Source organism: Peromyscus californicus, unplaced genomic scaffold (assembly GCF_007827085.1).
Source record: "Peromyscus californicus insignis strain IS unplaced genomic scaffold, ASM782708v3 Scaffold_3__1_contigs__length_106647218, whole genome shotgun sequence".
In the NCBI taxonomy this organism is placed as follows: domain Eukaryota; kingdom Metazoa; phylum Chordata; class Mammalia; order Rodentia; family Cricetidae; genus Peromyscus; species Peromyscus californicus.
The window spans coordinates 91,288,002-91,310,805 of record NW_026294551.1 but is presented as its reverse complement, the minus strand read 5'-3'; the positions used below and the strand labels follow the sequence as shown (position 1 = coordinate 91,310,805).

At 50.0% G+C, this 22,804-nt stretch overlaps 1 protein-coding gene across 2 annotated transcripts in view; it reads right to left on the bottom strand.

The window, feature by feature from the left end:
• The window catches only part of Sh3pxd2b (SH3 and PX domains 2B), an 86,503-nt gene that overhangs the window by 45,810 nt on the left and 17,889 nt on the right, over positions 1-22,804 (bottom strand). For both annotated transcript variants that reach the window (XM_052758987.1, XM_052758988.1), the window contains exons 2-3: positions 12,819-12,899; positions 2,649-2,724 (exon numbers count right to left, since the gene is read on the bottom strand). In XM_052758987.1, coding sequence (XP_052614947.1) covers positions 2,649-2,724; positions 12,819-12,899 — 157 coding nt within the window. The remainder of the gene's footprint in view (positions 1-2,648; positions 2,725-12,818; positions 12,900-22,804) is intronic.

Here is a 22,804-nt window from a genome sequence, read left to right as displayed (position 1 = left end):
ATGCTTTAGAAAACAACAAAAATGGCCACCGAGCGGCTCCTTAGATCCCGATATTTTACGGGAGTTATCTAATTACTGTCAGCGCTCAGGCAGATGGAAAGAGTTGCCCTATGTCATAGCGTTTTTCTTTCTCAGTGCTAAACCGTCTCTTCTGGATTCCTTCTCTCCTGCTCATATGCTCCTGGCTATGCCTGAACCGGAGGATTCTCTGACTCCAGAATCTCTGACTCTAGATCCTGCTAACGAACCTCCACCTATTCGACCTCCAGCTCCAACTCCTAGAACAACTGTTCCTTCCGCTCCCCTCCCGGATTCTTCTTCTAAAGCTGCTCCTTCCTCGGCAGCGGCCGGTTCCAAAGGCCCTGCCCTAGCTCCAAACTTCACTCCTCCTACCACCCGCTCTCGGGCTGCTAAATTGCCGGATACCAGCCATCCAAAACCTTCCACTGTTCTCCCTTTGCGAGAGGTGGCTGGTGTGGATGGACTGATTAAAGTTCATGTTCCATTCTCTCTAGCAGAACTCTCAGATAGAAAGTAAGCTGGGTTCTTATACTTCTAATTCTGCTGCCTTTATTAAACAGTTTCTATATATAATTCAATCTTATAGTCTCATCTTTCATGATATATTCATGATACTTTCTAATAACTTATTTCCTGAGGAGCGCAGGCGGGTTTGGGAGCAGGCTAGGATTCATGCAGACGAAATTCATCAAACTAACCTCTCACACCCTCCAGGAGCTGAGGCGGTTCCTGACTGAGAGCCACACTGGGATTATAACACCCAGGGTGGCTGTCTAGCCAGAGATAGGTTTATTACCTGTCTCCTGACAGGTCTCCGTAAGGCTGCCCTAAAACCAGTAAACTATGAAAAACTAAAAATGGTTATTCAAGATAAGGACGAAAATCCATCTCATTTCCTAGAGCGACTCACCAAGGCTCTACTTCAGTTCACTAGCTTAGACCCGGAGAGCCCTGAGGGCAGGCAGCTGCTAATGACCCACTTTGTCTCACAGAGCTTCCCTGACATTAGGGATAAACTTAAATGTTTGGAGAACGGCCCTCTAACTCCACAAGCAGATATGCTGGCGATAGCGTTTAAGGTGTTCCATGGTAGAGATGAAAAAGCCCATAAAAGGAGCTGCCAGATGCTGGCAAGCACTGCCCGACCGGCTCCCCGAAAGCCATCTGGTCCCTGCTTCAAGTGTGGGAGAGAAGGCCATTGGGCCCAGGCTTGCACCACCGGCCCACGAAGAGCACCGACAAAGCCTTGTCCAAAGTGTTGCCAAAAGGGTCACTGGTCAGCTGACTGTCCTAATGTCCCAAGCGACATAGGAGCGCCAGATGAAGACCACCCTCCAGCTGACTTTGTAGGCTTGGCTTACAGCGAGGACTGCTGCTGCCTGGTTTCCGCCCCGGCCACTCCCATCTCACACAGGGAACCTAGGGTAATTATAAAGGTCAATGGGCGGCCCCATCTCGTTCCTTTTGGACACCGGAGCTACCTACTCTGTCCTGAGAGAGTTTTGGAGGCCCACCTCTCCTGCTCGTCTCCCTATTGTCGGGGTTGGGGACAGCCTTATCTACCTCATCAGACACCATCACTCAGTTGCATTTTCAGAGGCATCCCTCTCACACACACATTCTTAGTGGTGCCAAGCTGCCCTGTGCCTTTAATGGGGAGGGATCTTCTAGCTAAGGTAGGAGCGTCCATTTCTTTCGCTCCACACATTCGCCTCATCCCAGACGCGCCAGCAGCTCCTTTACTTCTCCTCCTAGCCATTCACTCTTCTGACTCTAACAATTCCTTTCCCCTACCAGTCTCTCAGGTAGACACAGTCTCTCAGGTAGACACACAGAGCCGGAGGCAAAAAGGACCATCAAAAATATCCAGGCGCCTTTTCTATGTCAACAGTATCTTGTCAAACAGAAGGTTCCCAGCCACAGCAAGGATGGACAGCCGCAGAACGAGGGGACGGCAGAACTTCATTCCAGGACCTGCCCACCAACATCCCAGGACTTCACAAGATACCCTCTCATCCCCCTGCCCCCCAAGAGCCAACCAACGCCCACTATTCAGCTGGAAGCAGTCTTTGAGAGAAACGTTGCCCCCATACCCAGTCAACCACAATTTTTTCTTTTTTTAAAAAAGAAAGAGTCAGGAATGAAAGATTTACAACAAGCCCCCACGGTCAGGCGTGTCTGCATATGCCTGGCGGACACTTCCGCCTAGCTAGGTCCAGGTCCAGATAGCCATTTCCGGGTCAGGGCATCTCGCGTGACCAAGATCCATGACGTCCCACTGGCCACGTAAGCGCGCAACGTGGCCATGTGATCTACGCGCTTGCGTGTAGTAGTGACGCTGATCTGTCCACGCCCAGCCTTTAAAATCCGGCGCCATGTTCCCGGTTCCTTCTTCTTCTTCTTCCTCCTTCTTCTCCACACACGTGTTTCCCACAGGCCTGCTCACTCTCTGTCCCTTTAATAAAACTCTTGTTAGCGGATTCTGTCGTGTTTCGTGGCATTTCCTTGCAGGGTAAGCACACAACGCAGCCGAAAAACTAACAGTGAGCTCATGTGCTCTCCTGGGGACCAGGAGCTGTTCTTCAGTGGCCAGGCTTGCCCTGTCCAAGAGCGTGCACCTTACCCACCTGGCAGAAATGGAATGATCCTCTGCTTGGGATCCTTCTGTCCTCCTTCCATGGGGAACTTGTCCAGCATCTGCATCTAAACAGGGCGGGAACAAAAGCAAAGACCGTTCACAATATGGAACACACACTATCTGACATCTTAGAGGGGTATGTGAAATTTGTGATCTGACAGATTAGAAGTTCCCTCTGTGCAGCTTTCCAGAAACCTGAGGCAATGGGGATGGGGGCTGGATCCGAGGACCATGTGAGAGCAACTGTTTACATCCACAGTTTCCAAACTGTGAAAGCTTGAAGGTACAAGGGACCATTTTAGTTGTTTTTTAAGATCCATTTCAAATTATGTGCGCATGTATATACATCTGTGCCACATGCATGCAGGTGTCCTTAGAGGCCAGAAATGTCAGAGCCCCTGGAGTGGATTTACAGGCAGCTGTGAGTTATCTGATTAGGTTAGGAACCAAATTTGGGTCCTCTGCAAGCAAGGGCAATGCATAATCTTAACCACTGAGCCATCTCTCCAGGCCACCATTCTTGGTTCTCCTGGAGAGTTTAAGCCATGGCACTTGAAATGTGAATAATAGCCTGGCGTCTTCTGTGTCACAGACAGCAAGCAGGTCACTCTGTATTCTGAGAAGTAACAGGTGTGTTAAAATGCCCTTCACCTGGTTAAGCCTATGCTTATGATATCATTCTGTTCCTGACCCACTCTGAAATCCCCAACCTGCTCAGCAGAGCCCAGTGCCTGGTTGTATGTTGCATGCATGAGCCGGTCATGAAGATGAGCAGTCTCTAAAAGAGTCTGGGAAATAATCTGGTGACTATGAAGTAGTGTATGAGACACCATGAAACAGTCAGAGGTAGACGATGGAGTTGGGGAGCAGACCATAAAAACCAGTATCTCTGTGTCTTAGTTAGGGTTTCTGTTGCTGGAAGAGACACCACAACCACGGCAACTCTTATAAAGGAAAACATTTAATCGAGGTGGTGGCTTACAGTTCAGAGGTTCACTCCATTATCATCATGGCAGGGAGCATGGTAGCGTACAGGCAGACATGGTACTGGCTACATCTTGATCAGAAGGCAACAGGAAGTGAACTGAGTGTCACACTGATTGTAGCAGCTTGAGCAAAAGAGACCTCAAAGCCTGTCCCCTAGAGTGACACACTTCCTCTAACAAGGCCACACTTAACTTCAACAAGGCCATACCTCCTAATAGTGCCACTCCCTCTGGGGGGCATTTCCTTTCAAACAACCACACTCTGATGGCTTAAGAAAAGAAAGTGCAGCTGGGTGTGGCTGTAATCCACAGCAGGCAGGTGGGGCTCAGTGAGCTCAAGGCCAGCTTGGTCTACATAATGAATTCCAGGCCAGCCAGGGCTACATGGTGAGACCTTGCAAAAAAAAAATTCATTTTAGAAAAAGAAAGAAACTAATGTGGAATGTCTGGCTTGGTACTCAAAGTCACAAGGATCTGCCACTTAACTCTTGTGGGTTCTGATGTAACTGTAAAGGTCTTCTCTTTTGGTCCCTAATAAAGACGGCATATCACAGCACTGCACTATAGTTAAGCCTGGGCTGGGGGAGGCTCCCGGAGCTGTCTGCAGCTGTGTGCCCGGTTTCTGAACCCAGGGTTGAACTGTGCTTTCCCATACCCCTGAAATGGGCCACGTCTAATGATCAGCGACACATGTTACTTCAGGGTGGAGGTTTGCCGTTCTCTATTTCCTGCTCTCTTGTGATGGACTCAACTCCCTGCTGTCTGCAGTCTTGTGGGGGTAGGGTGGGTGCTGAGCCTCAGCAACCCCACCCATGGTCCAGTCCATGGCCTGGTTGCCCATGTGGGATGCAAGTTGCCCTGCTGTCTGGTGGGGTTATCTGGGTTTTTTGTTTGTTTTTTTGAGGCAGAGGCAGAGGCTCTCACTATGTGGCTGTCCTGAAACTAACTATGTAGACCAGGCTGGTCTCAAACTCACAGAGATCTGCTTGCCTTAGCCTCCCAAGTGCTGGGATTAAGGGCGTGTCTCTTGGCTGTCACCACCAACCATGATGCCTGGCTCAATAATACAGACGATGGCCTCTTTCTGGCAATGTTAGGGACTGAACCCGGGTCTCCCCACATGCTAAGCCAGTACTCTACCACTGAGCCAGCCCTGAGGTTACCTGCTACAGCAGCATATCCTGATCTTTCCCAATTTACAAGGAAGCTAGAGAGGAGGAAAGGAGTCCCGGGCCTGTCAAGAATGGCTGACGGGTAACAAGCGTCCCCACCTTCAGGGGGAGCTCATCACCCCGACTTCCCAGACTGTCTCTCTGATGGAAAGAAAGAAGTCTGGAAAAGTCCAGGAGAAGAGGCTTCGGGAGGGAGCAGACACACAAGTAAAGGAGGAGATGTGTTCACGGAGCAGGCAGGTGCTGCATTTTAGCAGGACTCCCCGCCCCCTGCCCCCCAATTCTCAGAACCCTATAATGTGAACACTAGCACCCAAGGTCCTAGAGACGAAGAAACTGAGCCAGTGCCTACAGCCCAAGTGTGGCAAGGCCAGAGCCTGCAGCTCAGGGGCTTTTTGTCACTGCAAGACTGCACCTCTGCCATGCTGAGAAGACACAGAGAGGGCAGGGGGTATGTGTGTCGGGCTGGAGCTCCTGGCTTCTTCTGTGCTGTTTTATACCATGCCCTGGCGGAGCCAGCTTCGGTGCGGCTGGACTTGCCGGGCAGCTGCGGTATGCAGAGGCTTTATTCATGGATTTTATTATTATGTGCAGTGCTAGGGATAGACCCAAGGACTTTGCACATGCCATGTAAGAGATCCTGCACTGTAGCCACTGGGCTACCCTGGGTCCTGTTATCCATGGCATTATTTGTGGCTGTCCATCACTGGTCCCCACTCTGTCCTGCATGGGAAATACTCGGTCCACTGTCCTTCCCTGACTGCCAAGGCCACTCTGGGCCTCCTGGGAAAGATGGATTCATTTATGAAGAGTGCTTCTATATCAGCACAGAGCAGGCTTTCAATAAACACAGGCAGAATGGATGCTAACAGTGGGGGAGACTGGCAAGTTCAGGTGGTACCCCAGAATACTCTGGACTTTCCAAGACATTTTATGGTGAACTAAAAAACTACCCCCAAACACAGAAGTTTAATGAAAAAGAATCAACGAATCCAACAGAGATAACTTTTTTCCTTCGGGAGATCACTTCAAGGCACAGTTAAATAACTCTAATGAGTAACAGTCGTATTACTAACATAAAATAATAATAATAATGGTTACAGTGCACTGCAGTTGACAGTTAAGTCTTCACATTTAGTCTCATCTGATCTTTACAACAACCCTCTGAAACAAATGCTACAAGTTCCAACCTGGGGCCAGAGAGGGGAATGAACTTGCCTTAAGCCACACAGCAAAGCAGCAGCATGACGTGTCCAAATACCTTTGTCTAACCACATTCTCCTAATACCACTCTTTAGCTGGCTTCAGGGTTACATGGATATGGAAAACCAGCTGGAGACAAGGTAAGCTTAATGTTCTGTGCACACGTGAGTGGCACATCATTCCCTTCTCAAAAGCAATTCATCAGTCTTAGCTGCAGAGGCTCTGAAATTGATACTCTTGCCTAATGCTATCTATTCCCCCCACCCCCCGACTGCCCCCACCACCACTGCCACAGAGAAGCACGTTGTCAAGAATGCACAGTAACAAGGCTGCTACTGTTCTCTTGGTGCCTTTTGAGACCCTCTCTGGATCTCCACACTGGCTAACGAGTGCCCACACTGGCTAGTGATGTCTGCATTGGCTAACAAATGTCCACACTGGCTTATACACCACTGGTCTAACCTCAGCTAAGTCCCTTTAGAGCAGACAGCTCAGATGAAATCCTGATGCTACCTCCACCGGCTGCATCCATTGAGCCTGTGAGGCCGTTTGGGAAATGAGGGACATTCTGCAGGGGGCTGTAAACACTACTTTGAAACTGATTTGGGAGTAACTTAGCAGTCTGGGAGGCTGGTTGTTTGTTTTGTTTGATTTGTTTATTTATGAATATGTATGCTCTGTCTGCATGTATGCCTGCAGAGGGCATCAACTCTCATTATAGATGGTTGTGGGACACCAGGTGGATGCTGGGAATTGGACTCAGGACCTCTGGAACAGCAGCCAGTGTTCTTAACTGAGGAGACATCTCTCTAGCCACGTTTTGTTTTTGTTTTTTATAACACAACTTTCAACCCTATCTGGGTGCACAGTTCTGTGGCCGTATGCACACTCACTCAGCGGACATCCATCTCCTCCATCATCTCCACAGACTTCCATCAGCCAGAGCACCAAATAGCTCAACATCCACCCTGCCTGGTGTCACCACCTCCTCCTTCTGACTCAGTTGACTACTCTGGGTACCTTGCACAGGTGTAGTGAAACATCTGTCCTTTTCTCTCTGGCTGTACTCTACTCAGGGCACAGTGTTCGGGTTCGATCATATTACAGCCAGTACAGGAATTGTTTCGTTTTGTTTTGTTTTTTGTTTTTGTGAGACAGGGTCTCTCTGTGTAGCTACATCTGTGACCCTCCCCCAGGGGGACACACTGAACCTGGAGGACTCAGAGTGCAAAGGCTGTATAACACAGTGTGAGGTGGACCCATGTCTGGGGCTTATCTGTAAAGGACTCAGGTGGTGCTCAAGCTGGAGGGAGGAGATGTGGCCATGAACCCATGAACAGGATTCTGAGGGCAAGTTCACCTTTTCAGACACACCCAAAGGTAACCCTGGGTCCCAGGGAGGTAGTGGTTAGAGCCCTGCTGTTTGGGGCTTGGACTACCGCTCGAAACTTGAGTGTTGACACTCGTGAAATGGCCATGGTGCTGACCTCATGCTGGCAAGGGAGGGTTTGGTGAGGTGGCATTTAAGATGGGCACCTCACAGTTCCAGGCAAGAGTAGTCGATATTAATGCACTGCTCTGCTGGGTGCTGCCCTGAGCCTTGTGGGTACTCCAGTCACTCATCCCCAGAGCCTTGCTTCGATGTCCGCTCCCTCCAAGACGTTCTTATCCACTCTACATCACCAGCTCAGGCTAAGGCAGAAAGTGAAGCTCAGGGAGACTGTCGAGTGACCTGTCCAAAGGTTGGGACCTCACACCAGGTGTTCCTATTCCAAGCTCAGGGCTCTTTTCCATCCCCTCCAGCCTCATATGAACAAGACACATGGCTAGATGTCAAGTCTTAATGGCAGACATGACCAGAGGAGTCCAACTTTTCTAAGAAGTCAGGAAGGTGGGTCCTTATTATGGGGACATTTTTGCTGGTGACAGTGTCCTTTCCCATGAAGTAGCCTGGGCCATGGTCCTTCCACCACGAGTAACAACCTCTCTTTACACTGTTTCCTCCGCTTACAATTTTCCACCCTACCAGAGCAGACGGAGCACCTACGGTTCTGGATTCCCCGATGCCCTCTAGCAGCTGGTACCCAGGCACATTATCAAGATGTTGACCCTGTTTTTCTGTCCCTGTGCAGGCCTTGAACACCTCCTCCTATGGTCCAAGATGAGCTTAAGCCATAGGGGACATTCTTTTTCCCCTAAAGTAATAGTGCTGATGTGCTGGACACAGCCTGGAGCAGTAGCTGCTGCCGTGGAACTCACCATGGGGCCCAGAAACAGTGGAGAAAGACAAGTCTTTGACATGGTGGCCCTGGGCCTAGTTGTATCCAAAGCCAAAAGTCCTTAGATTTCTCAGCTGACAAACAGGAGCCGGGAGCATCCAACCTAGCCGGGGGTCTCCTATCAGCGCCATGACAGTCTGACAAAAACCGGACATCGGGCCAGAAAGCAGTGAGAACTGGACTGATGCCCGGCTGTCAAATTCCGAAGTCTGGAACCTCAAGAAACTGGTATCATGTACCCCCTTCCTCCTTCTGATTATTCTAAGCAGCCTGGGCCTGTCAGTCACCCTCCCAGCTGGCACCTGCTCCATACTCAGCGCAGGCCTGTTCTTATAGTCTCAAGAGCTATACCTCACATACCACAAAAGCCACCCTTTAAAACGGACCACGCAGTGGTTTTCCGTGTATTTACACAGTATGCAGTCATGACCACTATCTAATTCTAGAACATTTTCAGCACCCCCAAAAGATACCCAACACCTACAGCCACTGTCTGCCCATCATCCCCTCCCCCAAGCCCCATGGGATTGCCCCTTTGGACACAATCAGGAATTTTAACTTGTAGCTGGTAGTAAAAGCGGCAACAGAGAGCAGAGTGGCTAGCAGCATGGACTTTGGTATCACGCAGCCTCAAATCTGAGTACTGTCAAACTAGCTGTGTGACTGGGCAAGTGAATGGACGTCTCTGAGCCTAGGCTCTTCCGTCTGTGTAATCTGACGAAATGAATGGACCGAGTCCATGAACAGAGCTTCAGAAATGCTGGCTGTTTTTACCGACATGTCCCCACATCACCAATGAGAGCACTCAGACACAGTGGAGTAAAGGAGCGGGCCCAAGGCCACACAGCTGGGGGTGGCTGGGCCCAGGTCTTCTGCGGTCTCTGCTTTTTCTGTTACACCAGTTCAGCGGCTCTTCCTCCGCCCAGCCTCAGCCCTCTCTCCCTCTGTGAGCCAAGTCACTTCTTAAAAAAAAAAAAAAAAAAAAAAAAAAAAAAATCAAGGCCATGTGCCAAATGGGACACGGAATCATGAAATCATCTAATGTTGGGGTATTGTGGCCCCACATGGGCTGGTCTCCTTGCCTAGTCCTTGGGGACAGCTGAGCTGAGTGGATATGGATAGGGGGAGGCTGCTTCTAGCTTGAACCAGAGCCCCTAGAATTACATGGTTTTCCCACCCTGCAGCCACACCATCTGGGACTTCTTAAAACTGGATGAAGCCAGGCCTCTGGACAGCTTCACCATGCCAGGGATGGTCACCCGAGGCAGCCAATTCTGCTCCAGCAAACCCCCAATCATTACCACACTGAGCTGGGAAGAAAACCTGGCTTTTAAGAAATCAGTGAGATCAGGGGTCTAGTCAACACAGGATTTGGGTTGGGAAGACCTGTGGTCAGACCCAGCAAAGGAGGTCACGGGAGGTGTCACATCTGCGGAGAGGGACAGATGACAGGTAACGCACTCAGTCAAGTCCATCTCATTGTCATAACAAGTACATGATGGAAGTACTTTCTTTCCCATTAAAAGCAAAGGAGGAAATGGAGGAAGCAGACCGAGGTAACACCAAGCTGAGACTGAAAAGGGAAAGCGGAGTCTTGAACTTGGGTTTGTCTTCAGCCTTGGGCCAGGCGGGAATAGGGAATTCAGGTAACAGTCTAGCCACACGCTTCAATGTGCCAGTAGTCAGACACTTTCCCATTCCCAGGGCTCCTCCCACCCTGGCATTCCCTAGACCAGTGTCACCTGCTCCCCACCACAGCTGACAGGCTGGGGTGGAGTCTGACCCAGGATCCTGGAGACCACCAGATTCTCTCCCCAGGGACTCCAGGTCCCTGAGAGCAGGGAAAGACGCTGACGGAGGCGAAACGTGCTGACTTGACAGATCCTGAGCATGTTGGCCAACAGACAAGCGAAGAGGCTGGTCTAGAGTGGCCATCGAGAAAATAAAGCAGGTTGAACAGAGGGGCCTGAGGTCACTGAGACGGCCAGGAGCTGCCGGCAGACGCTAGGGCCTTCCAAGGTCACAGCACTGCTTGCTTTGGGTTCCAGGCAACACTCTGCTCTGCCCATGAATCCAATCCACTCCTCTCTTCATGTGTCAACCAGTGGAGTGGGCTCTGCTCTGCCGCTGTAAATAACCCTGGGAAGACAATCATGTCACTCTTGTTCCTTAGCCCCACAGCCCCTTCTTGGAGGTGCCAGGCTGGCAAGAAGCCCCTGAACACACGCCAAGGCAGAGCTCCCAAGGTAGACGCCATTGCCTGTAACAGCAGCCTAGCAATGGGCAAAAGCCCTAGGTCACCTGCATTATCACCAGTCTGTGTGCAAGGGCAGAGCAGCCCGGAATGCTGTTGGTCGCTCTCACATGGGGCTGTGTCACCTGCTCAGGGCACTGGATGGTGCCAGTCATCACCACTGCCCCATGCCCCCTTTTCCTGTGTTTTCTTCTCCCCTGTCTGCTCGTTCTAGATGGTGGTTAGTTTATTTATTACGGGGCGGGGATCAAACTCGCGGCTTTGTGTGTGTGAAGCAGGTATTCTCTCACTTAGCTGCATCCCAGCCCCACAGCACGTTTGACGGATAGCCCCGCTGTTTATTTATATTCGGCTCACTTGCAGCAGAACAGCTGAAAATTATAACTGTGTGTGACACTGTTAGATGTGGCTGCATGCTGCTGAACACAAAGCATCACAGATGAGCTCATTATGTTTTCAATAATTAAGTGACTGGTATCTCACTCGCTTTACACACGCAGCAACTCCTGGCTGCGTGCCCTGAAGGCATTAGATTTAGCTGCACTTGAGAAAGCAGTTAAGAGCCTATGGCTGTCTGCCCTCCTTTGCTATAGTGGGACAAGGCTCCGAACATTCTCTAGTCCACATGGTCAGGAACGGCTTGGGTCTATGTAGTCAAGGATGCCTGCAGTTAATATTACCAGAACCCGAGATTCTCCTTCCCAACCCAGACTGTGCCCTTGGTACCAAGGGTGGAGCAGCCACCCAGGAAAGCCCATTGGCTGTCATAGTGATTGGCATAGAGCTAAGCCAATGAAACACAAAGTGCCTGCCAGGACATGTGAGAAGTCTTTGTTACTCCTTCCTACAGAGCGTGAGCCCAGAGTTGCTGGAGCCATTTGCAATCACGTGTGACTGAGGAGGAAGCCAATACCACTGTGAGGACACAGAAGGAGAAGTCAGGTCAGATGATGGAGTGAAAACCCTAGTAAGCCGTGCCTGGAGTCTGGAAGCCTTCGTCTCCTGGGACAGTCAATCACAGGGCCAAAATACCCAAAGCAAATCTAGGTTGGTTCTGTCACAATAGGGCAGACACCGCACATCCATGGGGTGTGGGATGGAGGCTTGCCCTGGACCCTCACTCACCACACAGTAGGGAGAATGGGCAAAGGTTCAGAAAGCCAGGAACATCCCCTAAGGTCTGTGGCAGACATTGTCTAAAGAACTTTGCCACATCATCTCCTGAAGGACCCTGACTTCTCCAGCCTCCTAGGAGCTGCCTGCTTTTGGAGACATGGAGATGAAGCCACAGGCCCAGGATTAGCATTGTTTCAAGCTGGTGAAGATGAATCCTACTGAGCTGTCCTCATGTTCCCCAGCTCACTGTGAGACTGGTGGCACATGTTGATCATGTGTTCATTCATTCATTCATTCATTCATTCATTCACATCCTCACTCACTCATGTCAAACATGCATCAATCACTAAGTGAGCACATGCTATGTACCAAGCCTTGAATAAAAACATTAAGGAGCCGGGCGGTGGTGGCACACGCCTTTAATCCCAGCACTCGGGAGGCAGAGCCAGGCGGATCTCTGTGAGTTCGAGGCCAGCCTGGACTGCCAAGTGAGTTCCAGGAAAGGCGCAAAGCTACACAGAGAAACCCTGTCTTGAAAAACCAAAAAAAAAAAAAAAAAAAAAAAAAAAAAAAAAAAAAAAAAAAAAAACCATTAAGGAAAGAAAGGATGAGGAAGACAATGGTCCCTGACCATGACTGTCACAGTCTAGAAGAAAAGATAGATAAGCTGACAACATCAATATGAAGGAGCTCACAGCACTGGGTGATGCCTCCTGATGAGCAGAGAACAAAGTCAGACAAGGCTTCCGGAAGCTGGAGAAACTGGTGGCAGAGAGTTATCCAAGCCAGAGAGTCAGGTAGGAGAGAGAGCACAGAGTAGCATCCCAGGTGAGAATCAGTAGTGTAAAATCTAGCAGGTTGGGCTGGGAGGTGTCCAGGCAGACTCGGCATCCTGGATTACCACATGGCCACTGTACAAAACTTGCTTCAACATGGTTCCAGAGCCATGTGTGGCCTCCAGACTGGCCCCCTTCAGGGGCAGCCGACAAGCACCTCTTATTTAGTTAAATGTATCAAAACATAGGGCAACCAAAGACCTTACTCATGCCCCAAGTAATGGATGTCAATTTAAAGTCAAGGCCATGAAAAGACAAGGCTCTCAGGTCACAGTGTAGGGAAAGTCGATGAACCTTCTCCACAAATGCCTACCTGGAGGTCGAAGAACTTGCTGTAGCGCCGGTAGATGGCCTCTGTGGTGCCACTGGACCACGTGACTCGGATGATGTAGACCTGCAGGGAGGGACAGAAGAGACAAGTGTTAATCACAGGGGGATGACATGGTTGGAAAAGCATCCTCTTCCAGTTCAGGTCCTGGGAATTTCATCCCCATGGAACAGTGCTGGCAGGTGCACCTTTGAGAGGTCTCCAGTGGGTTAGAGGCATGAGCTCGAGGGTGGGTTCACGACGCCCAGCGGGTTAACAGCAAAGTGAGTTCAGTCCACCCATCTTCCTCCTGCTCTCTCCCATCTTCTGCCACGAGTTAAGCGTCATAAAGGCCCTGTCAGATGCCAGCCCCTCGATCGAGGACTTCCCAGCTCTTTTTTTGTTGTTGCTTGTTTGTTTTTCCGAGACAGGGTTTCTCTGTGTAGCCTTAACTGTCTAGAACTTGCTTTGTAGCCCAGGCTGGCCTCGAACTCACAGAGATCCGCCTGGCTCTGCCTCCCAAGTGCTGGGATTAAAGGCGTGCGCCACCACCGCCCGGCCGGACTTCCCAGCTCTAAGAAATAAACCTCCATTCGTTACCAATTACCCACCGGTGCCATTTTATTACAACAACGTAAAGCAGACTAAGAAAGTCTTCATCCCTGAGACCGAGGAGGAGTTTGAGGCAGAAAAACCCTGAATTTCAATCTCAGCTTGGCCAAGGACCAGCCGGACCAGTCAGTCCCTTGCTGTCTCGGAGTCTCAGCTCCCTCCCCAGTAGAAGGGGAATATAGCCCCTGCCTGCAGAGCTGTGTCAGGGATGGTATGGGGCCAGCTTGGGGCAGCTGCCACTCTTGGGACTGTAAAGGTGACTGGCTACTCCCCAGGTGGCTCTTCTTTCGGAGCAATTCTTAAAACCTTCACATTTGGGGTTGGGGATTTAGCTCAGTGGTAGAGCGCTTGCCTAGCAAGTGCAAGGCCCTGGGTTCAGTCCTCAGTTCCAAAAAAAAAAAAAAAACCCTTCACGTTTATCAAGAGGAGTCAGGGCGCTTGCATCCTCAACCTCTTCAATCACCCCAAAACAGCCACCCTGATGTTTCTGCCAGTGAGGACTCAGGCTAACTCAGAAGTCTCTTGAGTCTCAGCTTCTTCAACTGTAAAGTAGGCTAACAGCATCTGCCTCCTCTGTTTCCTGAGCTATATGAAAGCCTAAAAAAAATAAAGGTCATGAATCATCTTAGCAACCAGAGGACGTCTCTGACCTTGGTCACATGTTATGATACACACAGGAAACAATATACTGATAACAAATTTGGGGAAACTGAGGTATCTGCTGGAAGGCAGGCATATACCTCAGTGGGGACAGCAGTGGGTCCCTGCTGGCTCTGGCTCGCAGTGATTACCACAGCACATTGACTTTTCTCCAGGGAGCCCTCTTCTCCATCCTGCCCAGCCCCTTAGAAACAGAGGCGGGACTATCCAGGGTGTCTTGGAAGAGGCGAACTGGGCTGGACCAATCAGGGTCAGTAAGCCTCAGCCCTGGGACTCTAGCATTAACTCTTGAGAAAGACCAGTGCTCCTCTTCTGAGGCTGCAGGGGCCACCTTCCCATGTCTGCGGTGAGGTCAGCCTGAGAATGAAGCCACATAAGGAAACTCCAAGGATGCAATCTGACAGTATCTAGTTCAGCTTGAAGTTAAGTCTACAGACACCTGTTTCCTGAGCCAGTAATTACCATTTGGTCCACAGAGAGCTATGTATAATTACAATAAACCTGTATAATTATAATAAAAATAGCTTATCATTTTTACTTGTACATATTTATGGGGTATGGTATGATAGTCTGATGTATGCATATCACATGTAGTGATCAAGTCCAAGTGTGTGTGATATATATGATTGACATATGATAGACATATATCGTATGATATTTACATGTGCATATGCACACATATATACATATACACACATAATGGTGCTGGGGATGGAAACTGAAGAAGTTAAAAAATGAAAGAAACGGTACAACTCAGCTAAGCTAATGACTTCACCTTCTAGTTGGGTAAACTGAGGCCTAGAAAGTGAAAACACAGTATTAAAGGTCCCTGTCCCTGAGATGTACAAGCAAAAATTTGCCTAGCTGGCTGCAAAGGACATTATCATTAAAAATTAAAAGGAAAATAAAAAATACTAAGAAAGACTGCCAAATATTTTGTTTTTCTTAAAATCAACGCACGGCACCTTCCCACACATGGAGAGCCTCCTCGCCTGTGATTCACCTCCTGGACTCCTGTTATCAGTCTCTGAAGCTCTTGGACTGCAGCACACCGACTGCTCTGCAGGAATGAAACCCTGAACAACTGATGCAGTGCTTTTAGGCACAGGCCAGACTGTCACAAGGCTTGTCCCACACCGGTCCTGAGGGCTCAGGGCTGGAAGATGGCAGACACTTGCTGTGCTGCTGTGGGACACTCACAAGGTGCTGGCCTCTCTGGCTGTGGTGTCCTTCCCTCTGGAATGGAGACGCAGCCTCCATGAGAATCAAGTATGACAATGGAGGGCTACGGCCTTGTCTGGAGCCTGGTACACGTTAGGAGCGCTCACTGGCTTCTCCCATGCTCCCGTCTGGTACCCTTCCCCCGTTTTTGGCTTCAGTACCAGTTTCTCTTGGAGAATTACCTCCTTTCTCACTGTTTTGCTATAGGGAGGCATGTTTCCCACGTCTGGTCAAATACAGCACTGTCTGGCCCTGGCCACAAAAAGGGGCCTGCACCTGACCCCAAGCCAGGATGACAGAATTCATGCTCTCCAGTGGCATCCTAGAGGAGATCAGACTCATGGCCTCAGAGGGTGTCAGCCTCTGCCCCCCGAAAAGGCCCAGTGGGAGAACACCATGTGAGGAATGATTGCATGACAAGCATTTGCTTTGCACAGAAGAAAGCCAAGTGAAGAAACAATGTCTATATGGGATGCCTTTTTAAAAGCCTCAAAACTCATGAGCAGAAAAACAACTCACTCAATTACAAGAGGCGTACAAAAAGACTTGATCAGCCTCGTCACTGGAGTGGATCGATGGATGGCAAGAAAGCCAGTGAGAAGATGGCTGTGCCACCGCCACTGGAGAAGAGCAGACTAAACAGTGATGAGAAACCATGCTAAGGCTTGGTGAGGGTCCTCGCCAGGACCATGTGCCACAGGCCTGGTCACCAGCCTGTGGTGCAGCCACCAGTAGGCAGAGTCCAGAAGGAGGAAGTGAAGTCACTGGGGGCGTGCCCTTAAAGCACATGCTGGAAACCCTGTCTCTTCCTGTCTTTCTCGTTGCTTCATGGCTAATATGCTCCACCATACACTCCCTCCATGATCTCTGTTGCCATTACAGATCCAAACGCAGAGGAGATAACTACCCTAGACCTCTGAACATACCAGCCAATGCAAGTTTGCCCTTCCTAGACCTTGTGTATCTCAGGCATTCCGTCAGAGTAACAGAAAAGGAGCACAATTGTGAATCTATTAGCACAGATGAAATGAAAAACACTGACCATGTTGGACACGATAGTACTACTGCCTGTAAGCCCAGCACTTGGAAGTTAAAGCAGAAAGATTAGGGAGTTCAAGGCCAGCCTGGGCTACACAGTGAGGACCTGTCCTAACTGTCACTGTGTTAGCTTTCCAGTCACTGTGACAGATTGCCTGATATAAACAACTTAAGAGGAGAGATCGGACTCATGGTCTCGGAGGTGTCAGCCTTTCATGGAGGGAGGGCGTGGTGGACCAGAGCCACACATACCATGGTGGCAGGAAGCAGAGAAAAGGGAAAACAGGAAGGGTTCAAGGCAAGACACAGTCTCTGAGGCACACAGATGACAGCCTACTTCTGCCTAGGCCTGACTCTCAGCAACACCACAGGAAAGGACACAATGCGCCCATTAGCCAGAGCCTTCTCTGGAAACATCACCTGAGACACACAAAAGTGTGCGTTGCTAATCTCCTCCACGCTTCTCAATCCAATCTTTCGAGCTGACAGTTGAGCTCGGTTACCACAGCGAGCACAGGAACAAATGGTGGAATTGGGCAGGCCTGCCCCCCAGATGACTCCACCTCACCTCATCGTTCTCTCCCCAGGACTCCCCTCTGTTCTCTGGGTCCCACAGGGTTACAGGAGGACTGTACCTCTGGGTCACCTCACCAAGGCTCAGGCACAGGTTCCTAGATGCTGATGAGCCTGGGCTCTGTTCCCTCCTCCTGGTTCCTATGGGGAGCCCTGACCATAGGGTTATGTTAGGTAAAGTCCTTACACTGAAGTCAGTCACCCCGGCTTCAGCGAGCCATAGTTGGCCTCTGTGCCTGAGGTTCTACATGTGGGGTGGGAATGGTCAGCGACACTGGCTTGCACTGAACACAGACTGCTTTTTCCTTCGAGTCATTATTCCAACCAACACACCGAACACTGCTCACACAGCATCTCCATCGGGACCAGACACCAGCATCATGAGTGACCTAGAGATACAGAAAGCACGTGGAAGGATGTGCGTGGGTTCTATGCAAATGTGTTATTCCACATAAGCATCTGCAGATATGGATGCCTGTGGGATAGAGGGTCTGGAATCAAGTCCTCTTGGGTACCAAGAGATAGCTGCACATAATTATATGCACAGTACGTATACGTGTTTACACATATGCATCACAGATGCACACATACACACCCATGCTACATCACACACACGCACAGCTGCTTCTTGTCACTTGAAGTAGCTCTGTTCTACAGTGCTGCCAGTAACAGTGACTCGGTCAGTACTTAAGCATTACTCCTTGGAGAAACAGTTAGGATCCTTCAAGTTTTCAAGCATTTTTATCATCAGATCAATATATAACCTGATCATCTATGCTTATGTTTCAGGACACTTGATTAATATGTACAATTAGTTCACTCACACTGAACTCAACATCCAGCAGCTCCATCACTCAAGCCTGAACGAAGCTTTTCTAATCCATGCACACCCATGAGGCCCAGCAAGCCTTTCCCACTCAGGGTCCCAGGCTGCACCTCAGTCCCAGGCTTGGGTCCATTTAATATAGTGAAATCACTAACAAAAAAAAAAAAAATCACACAAATGTAAAAGGTGGGGAAAAAACAACACTTGTTCAGGACACAAGAGAAAAAACCAGGCAGCCAAATGTCGTCCTGCTCAACCTCAGCTGAGAATGTCATGCATGGCTGGACGATGTGAACTGTGACACTGGGGGCAAGCCCGTGTCTGTAAACATCCCCCAAAAGCCACGAGTGCTCATTTGGGCCACAGATAAATGTCATCAAGCATACAAATTCATAAATATAAATAATGAGGATGGACTTACACATTAATGTGTGTGTGTGTGTTCATGTAAACACACATGCTAATAGTTACTCTGGGCTAGAAGGAGTATGGAGGAGTTTTTTTTAAACTCTGGTCTTGATGCTTTCTCATACTTCCAGACGTTTTTATGCTGTACCAATGCTCCTCGATATATGATGGGCTATATCTTGATAACCCCTTAAGTCAAAACCCTTCAGCAGAAAATGTACTGACTCCACCTGATCTCCCCAACACCCCAACTCAGCACGCAGGCCCCTGTGTGGTGTCAGCTGTTCCCCTCCGTGGTGTGACTGGCCAGCAGCTGTGGCTTAACACTACAGCCTCAGAAGAGTATCTGACTGAACAGCACCAGCTACACATCAGAGGCCATCTGCATTGTCTAACTAGGAGAGGAAAAAAAAAAAGACATCACCTCCGGGGAAGAAAATGAAAAATACTTTGTTCTGAACCCCAGCTAGCATCATTTTGCTTGGTCCCCAAGGCCACCATATACAAGTGTGACCAGTACCACAGGGATGCCAGGTACAGGATGGCAGGGTCTAGCGCTGACCTCAACTAGATCCGGCTGTACAGTCTGCATCCAGAACTCACTGTGTGAAATAGGGTGTTACTTCTGTCTCTTGGAACCTTACGTTCTCTGCAAAACAGGCGAAAGATGCTGGTCATCCTTACCTCCCGAGCTGATGGAAAGTTCCAGAAATGAAATACATGCTAAATAAAATCTCAGCTTAGGGATGGGATTTGTAGGAAATGTTCTCTGAATGGTGTTCAACCCTTCACCCTTACTACTTGGCAAGTCTACACCTGGGCCATGAGCCCCAAGTCCTTACAGGGCCCCCATAAAGCATTTAGGAACCTAGGCCCATGTCCAATGTCAATACCCCAAAGGGTTGGATGTTTCAAGAATAAAGTCTGAAGCCAAAATCTAGTGTACAGCTCCATGGGAAATCAGAGCTGGGCCCTGGTAAAAGTAGGGGGTAGGACAGAGATAGCCAAGCCATCTCTTGTGGGACCCCGAGTCCTGGGTCAGTGGTCATGCCTCACTCCTGCTCACCTACTAGCTTAGGGCCCAGCACTTGGCTGCAGCACCTGGCAAGGCCCTAGAACATGGGCAGGCCGTTTCCCAGGGCAGTCTGAGGGCCAGCTGTGATCTCAAAGGGTTTTATCATATGAACTGCAAACATGTTGTGTTGTTTCTTGGAGGCTGAGGGGCATCCTCCAATCTTTATTCTGATTGGCAGATCTATTGCTGGAGTTTCTAGGGGCTTCTGGGATTGGCTCCAACTCCAGGCTGAGAGCAACGATTGGATGGGGCCACTGTGCTGGTCACAGGACAGTCGTAACACTGGGGGCTGCAGGGCCAGAGGCTGATACTTGTTTACCTTCCTCACACTCTTGCCCAGAATGTCTCCTGCCATGAAGGACCAACAATCTCAGAGCAGGCCACACTGGCCAGGGGGATTTAACACCAGAGTTTCTTAGTCCTATTTCTAGCTAGTGTTACTGGCTTTCCATTTATGGTAGATGGCTACAGTTTCCTTTTAAAAGTAACTGAATTGTCTAGAGTGCATGTGAGGAGCCAGGCTGCGCTGGGAAAATATAGTAAGGCAGTCTGTGGGCACAGAAAAGCTCCCATGATGCCGTGCCGGGAGAGCTGAGAATGCGGACTTCCCCGCCATTCTCTCTGCATCTGGAGGGCTGCGGTTCATAGCCCAGTGGAGGACATTTCCAAAGTCAGAAGCACTTCTCTCCTCTTCTGTGCTGGTGGGTGGTCTGCAGTGACCTGGGGGTGACTGAAAAAAAAAAATCTAAAGACAAGGCCCAAGTGGGACGGAGGCTGTTTCCCCACAGGAGGGTTGAGAAAGCTACGTCAGCAGGACGGTGCTGTTATTCATTAGCAACGTCTGCCACGGGGCAGGCTGGATGGTGAAATGCATGCTACAATCCAGGGGGAGGTTCATCCCTCACACTACTGCAGAGATCAACTTCTTCAGGGTTACACTTCAGCTGCGGGCTCCTCCTGCTTCCACGACAGGGAATTTTCTTACAGGTTCTCTGAGATAACCTTTGGGCTTTCCACACAAAAGCTTGTTCAGAGAAGTGTAAATCTGAAGAACTCTTGGGCCAGCTGTCAAATTGGCCTGCAAGAAGCCCCAGGATCCGGCAGAGGCCAAGTGGGTGGGCCTCTCTGGACTGTCTACCCAGTTTCCATAGCACATGCCACTTTTAGCTCTTCTATATGTAGGAGAGGGTGTAACCAGCAGCCCACAGACCAGATTGTTAGACACTGTGGGTCCACGGTGCCACAGGCAACCATTGCCCAGAGCCTGCAGACAGGGCCCCAGCCCTTGGCAGACTGCAGGGCCTTCCAACACTTTAATAGAGGAAATTCCTGCTTTAGGATAACATTCACTTTATAGTTAGGGAAAGTTGGAGGGAGTTGCCCAGGGCCATGTATCCACAGGGAGGAGGGTTGGAACCAGAAGCCAGGGCTCTCCTTGGTAGGGGTTAGGGCAGGGGTCAGGGCAGGGTCTTCCCTCTAGAAAGCTGCTCTTGATCCCAGAGAAGAATACAGCTCTTTTGGGGTGGGGGTGCAGAGGGCACAAAGAGCATCATTGAGAGGCTGTGGCTTCTGTTCACAGGCCATGGTTAGTCCAGTGAGCCATCAGGCCAGAGTAACTAACTCAGCCCTGCTCTGCCACCAAAGCAAGCCCAAAGTCACTCTGCTAAGAGATGCCAGGCTGAGGAAAGGCAGCAGGGAAAAGAACAGGCCAAAGGAAGATGGAAGGAGGGTGTCTGGGTTTCTAGGTGTGGTGGGGTGACTGCAGTTAACAATGTTGTTATAGAATTTAAAACGGCGAGAAGAAAGGCTGGGAGTGGACATAGAAAAGATAACCATTTAAGGCAGCAGACACACCAATGACCAATGTGATCATAAAACAATGTACCCAAGTACCCAAACATCACACTGTGCTCCATAAATTGTCAATAAAAAGTAATTTAAAGTGATTCAGATAAACCTGTTTTCTGTTATGGAGCACCTAGGGATATGTTTAAGGAGTCCACAGACCTCAGGAATCAAAAATCATCTCTAGCTGGGCATGGTGACACACACCTTTAACCCCAGCACTTGGGAGGCAGAGATAGGTGGATCTCTTTAGACAAGGCCAGCCTGGTCTACAGAGTGAGTTCTAAGACAGCCAGGGCTATATACAGATATGTCTCAAAAACAACAAAAATCATCTCTAAAACGTCAGTGGGTTCCCCTTAAAGCTCCCACCCCAGCTGTGTTTCCAAGCTGAGAGATCCAGCAAGGAGCCTGATGGTGCTCGTGCCCCTGGCAGTGTGCTGCCCTGGCCATGAGGCCCAAAACGGACAGCAGAGTCGGGGTGAGAGGGGTCAGAAAGAGACGGGTGGGAGAGAGAAGAATCGGGGCGGGGGGTAGAGGGTGAAAGAGAGGGAAGGGGGGTAAGGAGAGAGAAAGTGGGGCTGGGAGAAGCACGGTGGAGGACCACTGGCGCAGCGGAGGGAGGGAGCTGCAGCTGGCCTCCTTTGGGCCTAAACTAATAGGAAACATGATTGCACAGCTCCTCCTGGAGACCCTGGGTTCCCTTTGGTTCCGATCTGCCAACTCTCTCCAGCTGTCAGCCCAACATCTGGCCTATGTAGGTCAGCGCCTCTAGCCTTTTTCTGAAACTGCAACACGCGCAGTTTGATTTCCCAACACCCCACGGCAGCCCCGCCACAGGAAGTGCTGAAAAAATGTGGGTTTCTCTTAAATAAAAACATGTTCAATTTATTCCTGGATAGGAATGCTGCCAAGCTTCATGGTGCTACGTAGGAACACTGGGTGCTAGTGGGCAATGCTGGGTGCTAACAGGGAGTATTGAGTGCTAGGAGGGAACACTGAGTGCTAGAAAGGAATACTGAGTGCTAGGAGAGAGTACTGAGTGCTGGGGGGGAACACTGAATGCTAGGAGGTAACACTGGTTGCTAGGAGGGAGTACTGAGTGCTGGGAGGGAGTACTGAGTGCTAGGAGGTAACACTGGGTGCTAGGAGGGAGTACTGAGTGCTGGGAGATAATACGGGGTGTTAGAAGGGAGTACTGAGTACTAGGAGGGAGTACTAAGTGCTAGGAGGAAATGCTGGGTGCTCAGAGGGAAGGCTCTGGTACCTCTCCGTACTCAGGAAGTACTAGGAAGATAGAGGTAGGCAAGCCAGGGCACATGCAGGGCAGGGAGCTCTGGCCCTGGATCTGGGCCTGTTTACTGTTATGTACCACTAGGCCCAGCCCTCACAGATCACCTGCCAGGAAGGTGGGGGTCACCCTGGGGTGAGACAGAGCAGGAGGAAACCACACATACTTGAGATCAACCAGTGGGGAGGACAGGTTAGCTCCCTGCCAGCCCATCCGCCTCTTTTAGGCCCCAGGCCAGAGCTTTCCTGTCCCCAAGTCAGCAGCAGGGGTCACCAAACTCAGAGGCACCCCTCAGCAAGAGACAAAGAGACCCTGGAGGATGGCAGGCTGCCAGCCTCTCTCCCTCCTTCTTTCTCTTTTCCATTTTTTCAATTAAGTGAATGGTTGGAATGGGGCCCAGACATAGGAGTCCGCAGTGCCGGGCCACAGTCAGGATACACCAG